The 17583-nt window shown below is 42.1% G+C and overlaps 1 protein-coding gene across 10 annotated transcripts in view; it reads right to left on the bottom strand.

Moving 5' to 3' along the window:
* The window catches only part of CDKL5 (cyclin dependent kinase like 5), a 407568-nt gene that overhangs the window by 35546 nt on the left and 354439 nt on the right, over window positions 1–17583 (bottom strand). For all 10 annotated transcript variants that reach the window (XM_073667428.1, XM_073667416.1, XM_073667414.1 and 7 more), the window contains 3 exons: window positions 7257–7337; window positions 3686–3843; window positions 143–1157 (listed from right to left, as the gene is read on the bottom strand). In XM_073667428.1, coding sequence (XP_073523529.1) covers window positions 143–1157; window positions 3686–3843; window positions 7257–7337 — 1254 coding nt within the window. The remainder of the gene's footprint in view (window positions 1–142; window positions 1158–3685; window positions 3844–7256; window positions 7338–17583) is intronic.

Below are 17583 nucleotides of genomic sequence, written 5' to 3'. Positions count from 1 at the left end.
ATATCTTTTTGACTTGGACTTGCTTCAATTCTCAATTGTAAGAAGAAGTCAGATAAGCAAAACGGTGGATAAATTGTAAATATATACTATGAAATCAAACTAAAAAAAATGAAATTAAAAAATGCATGAAAATGTAACCAACCCTAGTATTATCTTCTGTGCAATCTTCACGCGAAGAACCAACAGATCTGGTCAATGTTCGATGTTGTACCTGAGGAGATAGCAACTGTAGACTGTTGGCCCTAGATGCCATGCCTTGCCCAACACTTAGTCCTGGGTCATTTCCCTTAACCCTCACTCTGTCCCGACTCACATACATGGAGTGTCTGTGAGGGCGTTGCTGGGAGGAGAAAGGACTAGTGTAACCCAGGCCATATGAAAATGATTCATGAGGAGCTGACAGTGAGTGAGTATGACTACCATCCATCTGATCCGGAAGCTTCAGCTCCTCCATAGTTCTGGAATGTCTTGTGGTAGGTCTCCTTGACTCCAAAGATCCTTCTTTCCTATTAGTCCTTCCAGAGGGGCTTAACATAGCTCTATTGTCACCATGCCTAGGACCAGCAGGGCTAGTTGGAGAATTTAAGTCATGACAGCTAGATGGAAAATATCTACTGTTAGGCTCCAGTCCTTGCCCTCTACTCTCACTAAGATTTCCCACTGACTTTGAATCTGTCAGAACACCATGACTTTTTGAATAGTTCATGTAAGAACCGCTTTTCCTTGAAGACTGTGGAATGGTATCAATGTAACTATGTCGAGCATGCTTTTCTCCAGGCTGTAAGCTGCCAGTTTTTCCTTCCATGAATGAATGCCTATTGTGCTGGGAACGTGAACTTGATTTCATGTATTTTGTTCCTGGCCCTTCACTGGTCTTTGGCTCAGTACCAAAATCAAATTCATTCTTAGACTTTGCTTCCTTTGGACTAAGAAGGTGTGGCAAATTGTTATTGGACATATCCTTGTTGCCAGACCCACTTTGGTTGCTTTTTTTTGGGTGGACTGTTGGACTGTGAGATCCTGCTGGATGACTCCCATTGATGAAAGTTTCATTTGGTGGATGAGTTTCTTCACTTCTTTTTGGTCCAACAGAAAGACTTTGCACATCTTTACTGTTTGATCTGTGATGTGGCTGAGAACTTTTAGTAGACGGTTTCCTAAAGAATAAAATTCACAGAGTAACTTAGAGAAAAAAATCACCCTAATACACTCTAATTGCTAGTTTACTACAGTAAGACATCTAAGAATATGCCTGAAAAAGTCTGTTCACCCCTATTTTCAAAACATAGAGGAGGACAGAGATAATTGGAAATCACTGAAAAATAAAGATGGAAGTATAGGAGGTAGTTTAGACTGTTTAAAAATTATTTAAAGAAGTGATCCCAATCACCTTGCTTTGGGCAGTTTTAAGAAAATGGGTGGGAAACCCCCTTTTACTGGGTTGTCAAGGACTTGTACATTGATGGTCTATTCTTAGGATAGTTCATCAATATCTGATTGGTGGGGGTGCGACACTCAACATTCCCGCCGATCATATGTGCAAGGTGCCGGCGCTGGGCGCAAATGCTCAGTTGTGGAGCTGCACAGCTTCATCAACTGTATAGTGGCAGTGGCTGGGTACTGCACATCCTCTATTCTAATCTATTGGGGGTGGATATGCAGTACCTAACCGCGGCTACTATACAGTTCATGGAGCTGTGCAGCTCTGCAACCGAGCACTTTCACCTGCCTCCGGCACCGGAAACAGGTGATTGGTGGGGGTTTCTGGTGTCGCACCCACACCAATCAGATATTGATGACCTATCCTAATGAGAGGCCATTAATGTAAGAGTCACGGACAACCTCTGCAAGTAATTTGAGTAATTTACTAGTATAAGAACCTAGAAAACAGTATTCTGAAAGTCTATCTTGCATCATATTCATAGAAGCTGTTGTCCATACATTTTTTTTAGATACAAATGATGATCTGATCATGGCATTTATGGGGAGGGGATAGACATGCTAATTCAGTCATAAACAACAATATTAACATCCCTGAATATTAAGTACACTATGTAAAATATATCCTGTATTAAAGTGTTTAGTGGAACTGTCTGGATTTACATTAACTCATATGTTTGATACAGAAGAGCACAAGATACAAAAATTACAAAATGAAAACATGGTAGAGGAAAAGAATACAAAATTGAAATCCATGCCAGGACTTGATTTATGGCAAGAATAAATTAGATAAATTAAGAAATAAGTTAGATAATTTAGATTCAGCTATCATCAACTTGTGAGTGTCAATGCTCACAGAACTAATTAGCCTACAATTGGTGGCTAAAGTGTACATGACTATCACCAAAACTCTTAGTATCCCGGTTTCAATGATTTCAAATGTTAAAGGGGTTGTCCAATACTAGGACAACCCCTTCTCGATCTGAATGTTGGCCCCATGAAAATAACGCTTTTATTCACCTCCGACCAGCCGCAGCTCTCACCCCCTCTTGATTACGTATACGTCTGAAGGTGGGGATAGTAGTTAGGTACCGGGCTCATGTGTCATAACAACCGCATGTGAGCCCCGGGAATGCGAGTGCCAACACGGCTGAAACAGCGCAGGCTTGAGAGGCGAGTATAAGTGTTATTGTTTTATCAGGCCCAAACATTCAGCTCGAGAAGGAGTTGTCCTAGAAGTAGACAACACTTTTAAGACGTTTCCTACTCATGGAACAGTCAAAACTCATTCAGGAAACAATATAAAGAGGATAATTGATTAGAGAACTCTACGAAATTAGTTTCAAAATGTGGGGAACAAAACCTTGCTCTATGGCCAAAGGCTAAGGAGGACCCCATTGCTAAAGAAAGGCATAAAAAAGAGAGACCTTGAACATGTTACATGGCCAATAAAATTAGAGGATTATCAGAGCATTTTAGAGCTTAAAGGGGTTGTCTGGTCTAAAATGAAAAGTCTGAAGTCACTCTGTGTGATAGCAGACTTCTGAATCTCCCCAGTGCCTGCACTGTGCGCGGTGAGGTTTTGACAGTTTCTGAGCTGGGAATGGCGGTGATGTATTCGATATGAATGCTCCCGGCCAGAGCCCGTCTAGTGGGCTTGGCCTCGCTCCATACACTTCTAATGAGTGAGGCTGCACCCACTAGACACCACACCCACTGGATGGCCGCATCACTAGACAGTATAAGTGTATGGAGCGAGGCTGCGCCCACTAGACTGGTTCTTCTCAGGAGTATGCATAATGCATACATGACCATCGTTCCTGACTCAGAAACAAGCGACTCCTCGCGGCACACGATGCGTGCGCTGGAGGTATTCATGAATCTGTAGTCACACAGAGTGACTGCAGACTTATTAATTTAGACCAGACAACTCCTTAATGTTCTCCCAAGTTTAAGAAAACTATTTTGAGTTTAACAAAATGGGTCCTAAAGTAGGATAATGACCTAATGGTTCACGGTTGGTACATATCCAATTGTTTCTAAAGATAATGGCTTTTTATAATAAACAAAAGCGCCAACGATGCTATCTTTCTGAGGCCCAACATTTTTTAGATTAGTTCAAATATTACGTAAGTGAACCATATTATTGTCTTGTTTTAGAAATTTTGATGAAATCTTCAAAGTTTTACACCAATTGTTTTTACTTTGGAAAAAATAATGACATTTTACTTAAAGAGACAATGACCTGCTTGATGAGTTACTGTCTGAGTGATGAGTTTTTCTCTTGGATGATCTTGAAGGAGAGCTCCCACCACGATCCAAGAGTCTTTGAGTCTGAAATGCTGGGTGGTTTAAGCACTGTTCGGTCAAATATCTATCAGATGGATTTAGCTTCAATAAGTTCTGGATAAAACAAAGTTTCATTTAGAATAATGAAGACAAAAGACTAAGAAATAAAACGGGGCATGTGTAAAGAGGAAACATCGATTGAGGGAGCAATTAAAGAAGTACTGCCGTTTCAAAAAAAAAACTTGTGACAAGTCAAGTTTTAGTCTGGTATGTATACTGAGACCTCCATCAATTGCTGATATGAAGGGACAGAAGTGTTCAGCTGAGCAATGCTGTCCTTGGTTACTGAAGATGGGCACATGGGGGCCGATACATCAAAGTATCTATGCCAGAAATATGGCATAAAACACTTTAAATAGTCATAAAATTGTTGTGCAATGTGGAGTATCATAAAAATTTTGTGATTTTTGGCTTTAAGCAGCAACGCCAAATTGGCAGAGCTGTGGAGGAGCCAGGGCAAGACGTGACATGGCTGCGCCCACGCATCAAAATTTTTTAACAAACCAAAGATTAAGATTTAGGGGATCATTTCAACAGGGTTTTCTAAGACATCGACAACAATTAATGGTGTTGTTTTAGTAACAGAACATTAATGGTCATCAATATCAGATCAGGTTTGCGTCTGACACTTGGCCCTGCGACTGATTCGCTGTTATCAACTCTACCTGCGACTGCGTGTAAACACTGAGCAGAGCTGCAAAGTACAGCTCCATTCAATGTGTTGCAGCTGCTGCTGGGTACTGCAGAACAGCTGCTATTCAAAAGAATAGGAGGTTTTGGATACAAGCTGTTGTGCAGTACAGCAAAAGCTTTTCAGCTCCGCTCAAAATGTTTACATCAGGCAATGCTGATCGATGGGAGTGCTGTGTGTCAGATCCCCATGGGTCTGATATTGATGACCTAAACTGGGGATAGGTCATCGATATTCTACTACCAGACAACCCCTTTAACAGCTACTTTCTAGTCATTATTACCAAGCTTTATAGGTCTAATTTACAACATCTGTTTCAACTATTTTGCTGCCTAATGGCCATTGAATGGTGCTTTCTCTCTGACAAATAACCAATTGACAGCTAATTTGGGGAAGATTTATCAAAACTATGAAAGGTAAAATGTTTTTACTACTTACACAACCAATTACAGTACAACTTTCATTTTACCAGAGCAGTTTAAGAAATGAAAGCTGAACACTAAATGGTTGCTATGAATAATAAAGCAGACTATTCTTTTAGACAATTTTGGTAAATGAGGAATTATTCTTTAGACATAGTGGAGGATTTTTTTGAAATCACTAAAATTGGAGTGAAAAGTGCAGTAATATAAAAGAAAAAGGCCATGTTTACTGATACAAAGGAAGGTTGGAAACCTGTTCCTACTAAAATACGGAGAAGCCAGATGGGGGCTGACAGGGGAAAAAAACCCTTGTACATCTACCATTCAGAAGTCATTGCCACAATCATTTTTGTAGAATACAGTCTGGCCTTATGATTTTCAAAGAAAATTAGAAGTCAGCACTTTGTCTAATATAATATTATGATGGGACCAATAGGCAGCTAATGACCATGGAGGACTAGACGTAACCGTGTCACTAGTAATATTTGTAGAATCTTTGCTTCTATAAAAATTCATGAAACTATAATAATAAGCAACCACCCCCTGCAAAATGGTGTAAAAGGGAATGTTTATTAGCATTTTGTACTTATGCAATATCATTAATATTCGGAGGAGCATTGCGTGGCTTATATGTCTTCTGATACTGACGTGGCACTCTCCACAAGAAGAAACTTTACCCCTTAGACCTCATACCTTCAAAGGGAATCTGACAACAGTTTTTTGTCACCCAATCTGAGAGCAGCATAATGTGGAGACTGAGACCCTGATTCCAGCAATGTGTCACTTACCAGGCTGCATGCTGTAGTTTTGATAAAATCACTGTTTTATCAGCAGGACTACCATGTAGTCCTCCATATTTGTGAGTTTTGTATAAACCCGCCCCCATCACTGATTGGCAGCTTTCAATGTTCATATACAGAAAGCAGCCAATCAGAGGTGTGGGCGGGGTTATACATAGCTCAGCAGTTTGAGAGCTGGTAGATCTGCACCAAATAAAACAAGGATTTTATCAAAACTACAGCAAACAGCTCCTTAAGTGATACATTATTGAAATCAGGGTATCTGCCCCTACATTATGCTGCGCTCAGATGGTGACAGATTCCTTTTAATATAACATGGTGGCTTGTCTTTATCTTACTGGAACTATTTAACCTGCCCTTGTATCAATAAGTAAGGCTTTTTAGGGATAGATACTGTGTTCTTCCAGTCGTAAAATAAAATCATAAAATCCCAAGTAAAGCTTTTTCTCATACTAGTAATTTATGAATTACTTGTGTAGATGTAATGGCCAGAGGAGGTTAGGATTATGGATACAACTACAATAATTGATCCGCAAAACACGACTTTTGTAACTTTTACCATGTGAATTCGAGCTAGGAAAAGTAACTCTATGGAAGTTACAGAAATAGCGTAACACAGCCCGCTTAGTTATTTCCATATTCCCAACCATCTCTGGTCACTACATATAAATAGGAATCCCCATCACAGCTACGAACTTCTGGGATGAGCATACTCCTCTAACGACCAATCAGATGTTATGAAAAAAATCGATTGAATGTTTTGCTCAAGGTGGGACATGACGTCTCTGATCGAACGACATCAAGTCTCAGGGAAGTCAAGCAAACAAAATATTTGTTCCATTTATTCGCAGCTTGGAGTCATGAAACTAGTTAAAGTTGAGATTTATCTGTAAAATGAAAATATTTTTTTTGTGGCATGACCGTTGTAATATGTCATAAGCTGCCACACGATCATATTGAAAGTCATTAGACGACATGTCACATTGCGACATTGTGATCTTCATGACACATGACCAGAGTAACACTAACCTAAATGACATGTCTTTGGCCAGTTTAAGCCATACTTCCCTCTTTAAGACACAAAAACGAATCAGCCATACAAATCACAGCTGGGAAAGGTGTAGGGTTACCTGCTGAGACTCTCATTAACTACATTTCTGTCTGCTCATGAATTTTTTATATCTTTTCATTTCCTAATGATATATTATATGTCATATTCACTTTTACATAGCAGACAATTTGTAAAAAGCTAAAAGTACACAGTCCTGCTATAAAAGGCAGAAAAGTAACCTTTAGCAGTACAACATATGCTGTGTACATAAATATCTATCAATATGTCTAGTTATATACTTGTGTCTGTCTATGTATCTAGCTCTATATATAATGTATGCATATTACTATAGATTTTAGTATCTTTAGCATTTAGACAAGTCTAGCATCAAGCTAAAAAGTTTAAAAAGTGAAGTTACAATATAAGCTGCATACATTAGTTTCATATACTAGTAAATGTGCAGGTTTCTCAGAATTTCTACATGGTATAGTACATGCTCTTACCTTCATGAGGTCAAGTAAAACACTACTTATGATACCCAAGTATCGTCTTTCCAAAGACTGAGGATGATTGACAGCAGGAAACTGGAAGAAATCACAAGCAGACAAGAACCATTAATATATGTAACAAAAGGGAACAGGTACCGATAAAATGAAATAATAAAAACATATGAAACAGAAACGATCTTCAAAACATAAAAAACACTGTACATTATGACAACAAAGCAAAAATAGAAAAAAAACTGAGCCTTGGAAATATGAAATAATATTTTAGGAAGTCTACAAAAAATGTTCCTCTTTTACTGGATAGGTGATATTTGTTAAATCAGTGGCACTGATGAATGTAGCATAGCGCAGAGCTTGACTATCATTATCACCACCATGGACACTAACTTCTCATGACCTCAGTATAAGGCCATGTTCACACGTTCAGTATTTGGTCAGTATTTTACATCAGTATTTGTAAGCCAAAAGCAGGAGTGGAACAACCAGAGGAAAAGTATAATAGAAACACATCACCACTTCAATATTTATCACCCAATCCTGATTTTGGCTTACAAATACTGAAGTAAAATACTGACCAAATACTGAACATGTGAGAGTGGCCTTACATGTAGGGAAGAACCAGTGGAGAATGGGGGACATGAGTCCAGGCAATTAGTGGAGGATCACAAATCTAACAATTATCCTCTATCGACTACTGTATATAGGTGATAATTATTGTAGCCTGGAATATTCCTTTAGACAACTTTGTAAATTAATTGTATCATTTTTCTTGTAGAGTTAATCCTAAATTTCACAATGTATTATCCAGGAGATGCTGTAAATGGAAAAGTGCACGCAGTAAGGTGACTCTATTAGAAGGAGAAAAGGTATCGCTCACTTAGGAGGTTACAAGAAAACCACCACAAAGACTGTCGCTGCTGCCTTGTGGTTGGGGGAACAGTGAGTTGGGAAACAATGCCTTAGGCTAAGTGCCCACAATGCAGAAATGCTCTGGATTTTTTCCTGAGTGTTTCTGCATCTCCCTGGCAGAAAAAACACATGCGGATTGTACATGCGGATTATACATGCGGATTGTACATGCGAATTGTACATGCGTTTTTCCTGACAGGGAAAAGCGGAAGTGAAGCGTTCTTCACATGCATTTCCGCATGCGGGTTCACAAGCGCTTTCCAAGCGATTTTAGCATCACTTGGAAAGTGCTTGTCAACTTGGTCACACTATATAAATCCATGCAGCCAGCATGGATTTATATAGTGTGACCGAAAGAATGTTTAAAAATAAAAAATAAATCTATACTGACCTTCCGATGGCCCCCGCAGTCTTGCTTCAATCCGTCTTGGCTGCCGGCACATCGCGGTACACTGAAGGACCTGCCGACGTCAGCATCGCGTGACCCGTCACATGACTATGACGACATCGCTGGTCCATCGCGATCTGCCGGCATGAGAGGACGAGCGCAGCGGGGTTCATCACAAGGTAAGTATAACATTTATTTTTTATTTTATTCTTTTTTTTTTACAGTTTTCTATGGTACCCGGGTCTGGAGGAGAATCTCCTGTCCTCCACACCTGGGTACCATCCGCACATTGAACGCATGTATTCCGCATGTGGTTATCTAGTGAAGCGGAATACATGCGTTCTAATGCAAGTCAATGGCGGCGAAAACGCAGCGCTTCTGCAAAATAATTGGTAGTGCCGCGTTTTTTTCCGCAGCGGAAATTTCCGCAGCATGTGCACAGCATATGCGGATTATCATTGGGGAACATGGCAGGCCTTCTACCATGCGTTTTTTAAGCGTTTCTGCAGCGTTTTTACCGCTGCGGAAACGCTTAAAAAACGCATTGTGGGCACACAGCCTTAGAAAGATTTTTAAGCACATTTTTCCCTCACCCACACCTCACTTCACATTTGTGAAATTATCAGCCATGCTGTTTATTGGCTGGTCTTCCAAGGACACTTCCATATGGCATACAAAACACATATATTTCAAAGGGGCATTGCCACTAGTACAGAAATGTGAAAAAAGTGCCATACAATAACATGCAGAGTATGTCCAAAAACATGTAGTGTGCATGCCACACATGCACACATACATATATACATATTATATATATATATACACTGCTCAAAAAAATAAAGGGAACACTTAAACAACAGAATATAACTCCAAGTAAATCAAACTTCTGTGAAATCAAACTGTCCACTTAGGAAGCAACACTGATTGACAATCAATTTCACATGCTGTTGTGCAAATGGAATAGACAATAGATGGAAATTATTGGCAATTATCAAGACACCCTCAATAAAGGAGTGGTTCTGCAGGTGGGGACCACAGACCACTTCTCAGTACCAAAGCTTTCTGGCTGATGTTTTGGTCACTTTTGAATGTTGGTTGTACTTTCACACTCGTGGTAGCATGAGACGGACTCTACTACCCACAGAAGTTGCTCAGGCAGTGCAGCTCAACCAGGATGGTACATTAATGCGAGCTGTGGCAAGAAGGTTTGCGGTGTCTGTCAGCATAGTGTCCAGAGGCTGGAGGCGCTACCAGGAGACAGGCCAGTACACCAGGAGACGTGGAGGGGGCCGTAGGAGGGCAACGACCCAGCAGCAGGACCGCTACATCCGCCTTTGTGCAAGGAGGAACAGGAGGAGCACTGCCAGAGCCCTGCAAAATGACCTCTAGCAGGCCACAAATGTGCATGTGTCTACACAAATGGTTAGAAACCAACTCCATGGAGGGTGGTATGAGGGCCCGACGTCCACAGATGGGGGTTGTGCTCACAGCCCAACACCGTGCATGACGTTTGGCATTTGCCACAGAACACCAGGACTGGCAAAGCTCTGTGCTCTTCACAGCTGAAAGCAGGTTCACACTGAGCACATGTGACAGACGTGACAGAGTCTGGAGACGCCGCGGAGAGTGATCTGCTGCCTGCAACATCCTTCAGCATGACCGGTTTGGCAGTGGGTCAGTAATGGTGTGGGGTGGCATTTCTTTGGAGGGCCGCACAGCCCTCCATGTGCTCGCCAGAGGTAGCCTGACTGCCATTAGGTACCGAGATGAGATCCTCAGGCCCCTTGTGAGACCATATGCTGGTGCGGTTGGCCCTTGGTTCCTCCTAATGCAGGACAATGCCATACCTCATGTGGCTGGAGTGTGCCAGCAGTTCTTGCAAGATGAAGGCATTGAAGCTATGGACTGACCCGGCCGGTTCCCAGACCTGAATCCGATTGAGCACATCTGGGCCATCATGTCTCGCTCCATCCACCAACGTCATGTTGCACCACAGACTGTCCAGGAGTTGGCGGATGCTTTAGTGCAGGTCTGGGAGGAGACCATCCGCAACCTCATCAGGAGCATGCCCAGGCGTTGTAGGGAGGTCATACAGGCACGTGGAGGCCACACACAATACTGAGCCTCATTTTGACTTGTTTTAAGGACATTACATCAAAGTTGGATCAGCCTGTAGTGTGTTTTTCCACTTTAATTTTGGGGGTGACTCCATTGGTTAATAAATTTGATTTCCATTGATGATTTTTGTGTGATGTGAATGTGTTTCATTCATTCAGATCTAGGATGTGTTATTTGAGTGTTTCCTTTATTTTTTTGAGCAGTGTATATATATATATATATATATATATATATATATATATATATATATATATATATATATGTACATAGATAGATAGATAGATAGATAGATGGATCTATATATATATATATATATATATATATAGATATATACATATTATATGTAGCAAAACAAAGAAATAACAGGGAGCGCCAGAAGAAATAAAACTCCAGGGCTTATGATTATTCGTTTTGATCGTTATTTCATAAGATACCAAGAAATTTCTGCAGATCAAGGCAGAATAATGTTTAATGCTGTGTGAGTTAATGTTCTTTGATCATTTGATTTTGGGTTCGATTCAAAGGCATGCAAATTCTCCAAAAATTCATCTGCAACATACTTATACAGGTAACTTGGCATTAAAATGTATGCAAAACACGTATATTACTTACCGGTAATGTGTTTTTTCGGAACCCACGACGGCACGAGAGAGAGGATCCGCCCTTCAAGAACAGGAAACCTTCAAGATAAAAAGGGCGGCGCCTCTCTCTGCATCAGTGGATTACAGAGCATGAGAAGACTCTCCGGTTAGAGCACATCATTTTATTAACGATAAACGAACTTCACCCATGTGAATCCTAAACACCCACCAACCGGAAGGTGAACACCATAGTAATAGGGAGGGAATGTAAAGGTGCCGTCATGGGTTCCGAAAAAATACAATACCGGTAAGTAATATACATGTTTTTCTGTCACCCATGACGGCACAACGAGAGAATTACAGAGAACTAAGTATGTAAGGGAGGGACCATGGCCTGCAGAACCCTTCTCCCAAATGTGAGATCAGAGGAGGCAGAAAGGTCAAGTCTATAGTGATTATAGAAAGTGGACGGAGATGACCACGTAGCCGCCTTACATATTTGCTCAATGGGCACGTCCGCTCTTTCTGCCCAGGAAGCAGCCATGCCCCGTGTAGAGTGGGCCTTCAGATTCTTAGGAGGATCTCTGCCTGATCCCGTATAGGCCATCGTGATGGCTTCCCGGATCCACCTTGATAGAGTGCCTTTTGAGACCTTTGATCCCTTTCGGGAGCCCTGAAAGGAGACAAATAGGGCCCTATCCTTCCTCCATGAGCTTGTGGATGCTAAATAATATATAAGGCATCTCCTGACATCCAGGGTATGAAATCTTTCCTCCTTGCTATTTTTTGGTTCAGGACAGAAGGAAGGTAGGGCTATCTCCTGAGACATATGAAATTTAGAAACAATTTTAGGAAAGAAAGCAGGGTCTGGTCTCAAAACTACCCTATTGTCTAGCACTAAGGTAAAAGGTGGATCTGCAGACAAAGCCTGTAACTCACTAACCCTCCGTGCTGATGTTAAGGCCACCAGGAGTATTGTTTTTAGGGTGAGTGATTTTATGGACCCTGAGCTAAGGGGCTCAAAGGGAGAACCTGTTAACGCGTTTAGCACTAAGTTTAAATCCCAAGAAGGGACCCTTATTATAGGGGCAGGATTGGCTCTACTGCATGCCTTCACGTACCTGGAAATCCATCTGTTACCGGCCAGATTATAATTATACAAGGCCCCTAAGGCAGAGATTTGGACTTTTGTGGTGCTAACCGCTAGGCCTTTCTCCAGCACTTTTTGAAGAAATTCCAAAATGGCTGTTATGGGAACCCCCCTCCCCCCAGGGAGAATCCCTGAGATGACAAGAACTTCTTCCAGACTCTACTGTAGATTTTAGTAGTGATTGGTTTCCTACTACCTAGAAGAGCAGTAACTAGATTCGATGAGAAACCCCGACCCTCTAGGAACGACCTCTCAAGTTCCAGGCCGCTAAGTGCAATCCTTTCACATGAGGATGGAATATAGGACCTTGAGCAAGAAGGTCGGGAATCTCTGGAAGAATCCAGGGGTTCGTGACTGACATGCTCCTTAGCCAAAAGAACCATGGTCTCTTGGGCCAGAAGGGGGCTATGAGGACCACACGAGCCTGATCCTCCCGGATCTTCCTCAACACTGCTGGAATTAGGCACGTTGGGGGAAAGGCATAGGCCAGACTGAAATCCCATCTGCACTGGAAGGGGTCTACTACTAAAGGGTTTTCCGTGGGATTCAGTGAGCAGAACTTTTTTAACTTGCTGTTCTGACGGGTTGCAAACAGGTCGACCTCTGGAGACCTCCACATGGCCACTAGCTGGCGGAAGACTGAGTGATTTAGAGTCCATTCTCCCTGCAATAATGGCCTGCGACTTAGAAAGTCTGCCTTCGTGTTATCCTCTCCTCTGATATGAAGGGCCTTTAAAGAGAGAACCTTTCCTTCCACTAGAGAAAATATCCTCTTCGCAATCTGCATTAGTGATTTCGAGCGAGTTCCCCCCTGGTGGTTTACATATGCCACCGTGATCTGGTTGTCGGACAGAATTTTTATGTGATGTCCTCGTAGAAGGGGTAAAGAAGCTGATTAGTGCCTTCTCTACTGCTCTTAGCTCCCACATGTTGGAAGACTCCAGACTCTCCTCCTCTGACCAAGTCCTCTGTATCTGTTAGAACCCTCCTGTTAGTTCTTTTTCTATTTTGTTGGTCACATGACTTTCTGCCTATATAATCCAGCTCCGCCCTTCTGGCCTTGCTGGACTTCAGTGTTACATTTACTCTTAAGCTAGCCAGGTGCCTTGTACCTAACTCTGTAGTTTGCTTGGTCTTTGGACCACTAGTACTTTTTGTTTGTTTGTCTTTACTCTGCTACAATTTCTGTTAGGAGGTGTCCAACTATATCCCAGTCCTTAGGTCTTGTAGGGACCCCTCCCTTATATCTATAGGTCTGCGTTCAGACTAGCCGAGGACTTAGGCGGGTCTGTTCACAAGGAACAGGTCCGCCGCTGCATCGTAGGGAATCAGCTTAGTCCTATTGTAGGGACAGTTTTCCTATCTTTCCTTAGTGCTTGTAGCAGTTCATAACAGTAAGTCCAGCCCAAAATAAAACACTCTAAGGAAAGTAATCCAGATATCAGCATGGTGTCGGTTCAGGAGTTGGCTCAACGCCTGCAGGGACTGTCTTTGGAGGTGGCAGAGCTCCAGCAACACGCGAGTAGCTGTCCTGGAGCGCATTTTGTCGAACCGAAGGTAGGACTGCCAGATTTTTTTTATGGTAAACAGCAAGATTTTTTTTCCTTTAAAAACGCTTGTTTATTATATTTTCGTTTAAGACCCAGATCCTCGGGGAATGAATCACAGCGCATTGGGTTTATAATGTCACTTTTGCGCAAAGAGCCACAGGGATGGGCCTTTTCTCTACAACCTAATGATCCGTGTTTTAGATCTGTGAAAGATTTTTTTTTCTGCTATGGGGTTGTTGTATGATGATCCTGATCGAGTCTCATCTGCTGAAATGGAATTAAGATGTTTGAATCAGGGATCAGGTGATGTGGAAAATTATTGTACATACTTCAGAAGATGGTCGGCCGAAGTGGAATGGAATGACTCAGCATTAAAATGTCTGTTTCTTGTTGGTCTAGGTGAAAGGGTTAAGGATCTGCTGATTGCCTTCCCAAAACCTGGAACCTTGCAGGAGGCAATGCAATTAGCTATACATGTGGACAGGAGACTGCGTGCTAGGATTAATGAAGAGAAATCTACTGCTATGGCAGCTCCTAGTTTTCAGAGGGTCTGCTCGGAAGGTGGAGAACCGATGGAGATTGGGGCGATGTCACCCCACTCTCAGGAAAAAGACCGCAGGTTTGCTAAGGGATTATGTTTTTATTGCGGTAAATCTGACCACTTTATTAAGAACTGTGTGCTTCGCTTGAACAAAGGAAAAAAAAAAGGTCAGTTAAGCCCGTATAGCTTGTTTAAAATCAAAACGAGTATTTCTTTCTGGAAGCACCTCATTCCAGGAGGAGTTGATTGAATTTCGGGTATTTGTGGATTGTAGTTCTACACTCAATGTGATTGATAAGGGATTTTTGGAAAAATTTAAATTAGAATCCAAACTTTTGTCATCTCCTATTTCTGTGGTTGCTGTTGATGGCTCCCCCTTGAAATGTATTACTCACAAGGTTTTTGAATTTCCCCTCACCATTAATGGTATTCACCAAGAGAATTTGGATTTGGCAGTATTAAATAATTTGTCTTCTCCAGTGGTTTTGGGGTTACCTTGGTTAAAATTGCACAATCCTGTACTGGACTGGTCTACCCATGAAATTAAGTCTTGGAGTCCTAAGTGTCATGATAAATGTTGTAACGGTCGCATTGCTGCTGTGGAAAGAGGGGAATTACCTGTATCTATTCAGGATTTTTGGAAGGTTTTTTCTGAGGAGGAGTCGCAAGTTTTGCCTCCTCATAGGGACTATGATTGCACCATTGAGTTTGTTCCTGGAGCTACTGTTCCCAAGAGTCGCTTATTTAATCTGACTATCCCTGAGAGAAAGGCCTTGGAGGAATACATACAGACAAGCTTGGCCGCCGGTCACATTAGACCTTCTAAGTCTCCTGTGGCTGTTTGATTTTTTTTTTGTAAAAAAAAAGGACGGCGGTTTACGTCCATGTCTGGACTTTCGCGAAATTAATAAAATTACCGTACGCAATTCCTACCCACTGCCATTAATTCCTGACTTGTTCAACCAGTTAGTGGGGGCCAAGTGGTTCTCTAAAATTGATCTCCAGGGGGCATACAATTTGTTACCTATGAAGGAAGGTGATGAATGGAAAACTGCTTTTAACACTCCGGTGGGTCATTTTGAGAATCTGGTTATGCCTTTTGGTCTTACCAATGCACCAGCGTTTTTTCAGAACCTTATTAATGACATCCTAAGACCGTTGATTGGTAAGAATGTGGTGGTGTATTTGGATGACATTTTGATTTATTCGCCGGATCTGGAGTCTCATTGGCAGAGCATACATGAGGTATTGCAGTTGTTAAGTGACAATTCGCTTTTTGCTAAGCTGGAGAAATGTGAGTTCGCTGTGCAGAGAATTAGTTTTTTGGGCTACATTATCTCCAGCGAGGGCTTCGAGATGGACCCGGTGAAGGTTCAGGCGGTGCAGGAATGGCCTAGGCCTATTGGTTTGAAATCGATACAGAGATTTTTGGGTTTCGCCAATTATTACAGAAAATTCATAAAGAATTTTTCTATAATTGTTAAGCCGCTGACCGATCTCACCAGGAAAGGTGCGAATACGGTTCAGTGGACTACGGAGGCCATTGAAGCTTTTGTGTTTCTCAAGGAGAGGTTCAGTTCTGCCCCCATCTTTATGCAGCCTGATGAGACCAAGCCTTTTTTGGTCGAGGTTGATGCTTCTTCGGTGGGGGTCGGGGCTGTTTTGTCTCAGGAAAACAAGGATGGAGTACATCCCTGTGCCTTTTTTTCCAAAAAATTTTCTGAGACCGAACTTAATTACGATGTTGGTAATCGGGAATTGCTGGCTATTAAACTCGCATTTGAACATTGGCGTCATCTCTTGGAAGGTGCTAAATTTCCCATTCAGGTTTTCACTGATCATAAGAATCTGATCTATCTTGATGCTGCCAAGCGCTTGAATGCCGGTCAGGCTAGGTGGGCACTTTTTTTTTTTGCGGTTTAATTTTTCTGTTACTTACATCCCGGGTACCAAGAATGTAAAAGCTGATGCTTTATCTCGCAGCTTTTCTCCCATGGTTGGTACCGAGGAGGAGGAGAGCATTTTACAGGAAGGTGTTGTGATAGCAGCATTGGACTCCGTTTTGGAAGATGGGATTCTGAAAGCCCAGGAGGATGCCCCGTCTAACCCTCCCCATGGGAGGTTGTTTGTGCCTAGGAACTTTAGGAGAGATTTGTTTGTGGAGTGTCATGAGTCTCGGTTGGCAGGTCATCCAGGAATTTCTGAAACTAAGAGACTTGTAGGTCGCAGTTTTTGGTGGCCTGGGTGGCAGAAGGAAGTCATTAAGTGGGTGCGTCAATGTACTGTGTGTGCTAGATCTAAGTCTTCACATACTCCTGCTGCGGGGTTGCTTTGCCCTCTGGAGGTTCCTAGTGCACCTTGGACGCATCTTGCTATGGATTTTATTACTGACCTTCCTGCCTCTGAGGGTTTCACTGTCATCTGGGTGGTTTTAGCAAGATGTATCACTTGGCTCCTTTCATCAAACTGCCCAGCGCTAAGACACGCGCTAAGGCTTTTGTTAAGGAAATTGTCAGACTCCATGGCGTTCCTACCGACATTGTTTCCGATAGGGGACCTCAGTTCGTGGCTCGTTTTTGGCGTGCCTTTTGTGACAGGTTGGGAGTTCATTTGTCATTTTCATCTGGATATCATCCTGAGTCTAATGGACAGACAGAAAGAAAGAACCAGGATGTTGAACAGTTTTTGCGTTGTTTTGTAGCTGACAAACAAGAGGGGTGGTCTGAGTTTCTGCCACTTGCTGAATTTGCTCTTAACAACCATACATCCTCTTCTGCTGGGTGTTCTCCTTTTTTTTGTTGTACTGGGAGACATCCGTCGTTTGGGTCATTCTCCAAATTGGTGTCGGCTGTGCCGGAGGAGGAGAATTTTTCCGGTGATTTGGAGAGAGTTTGGACTGATGTACGTTGTAACCTTCAAGAGGCTAATGAAAAATCTAAGAGGTACTTTGACAGGAAACGTCAAGAGGTTTTGTTTACGGTTGGTGACATGGTTTGGTTGTCCTCTAAGAATCTGCGGTTGAGGATTCCTTCTAAGAAATTGGGCCCGAAATTTGTAGGGCCGTTTAAGGTACTTCAGGTAGTTAAC

This window comes from Phyllobates terribilis, unplaced genomic scaffold, assembly GCF_046119375.1.
Source record: "Phyllobates terribilis strain yellow unplaced genomic scaffold, ASM4611937v1 Scaffold_2__4_contigs__length_985480577, whole genome shotgun sequence".
Classification (NCBI taxonomy): domain Eukaryota; kingdom Metazoa; phylum Chordata; class Amphibia; order Anura; family Dendrobatidae; genus Phyllobates; species Phyllobates terribilis.
This window is presented reverse-complemented; position numbering and strand designations above follow the sequence as displayed.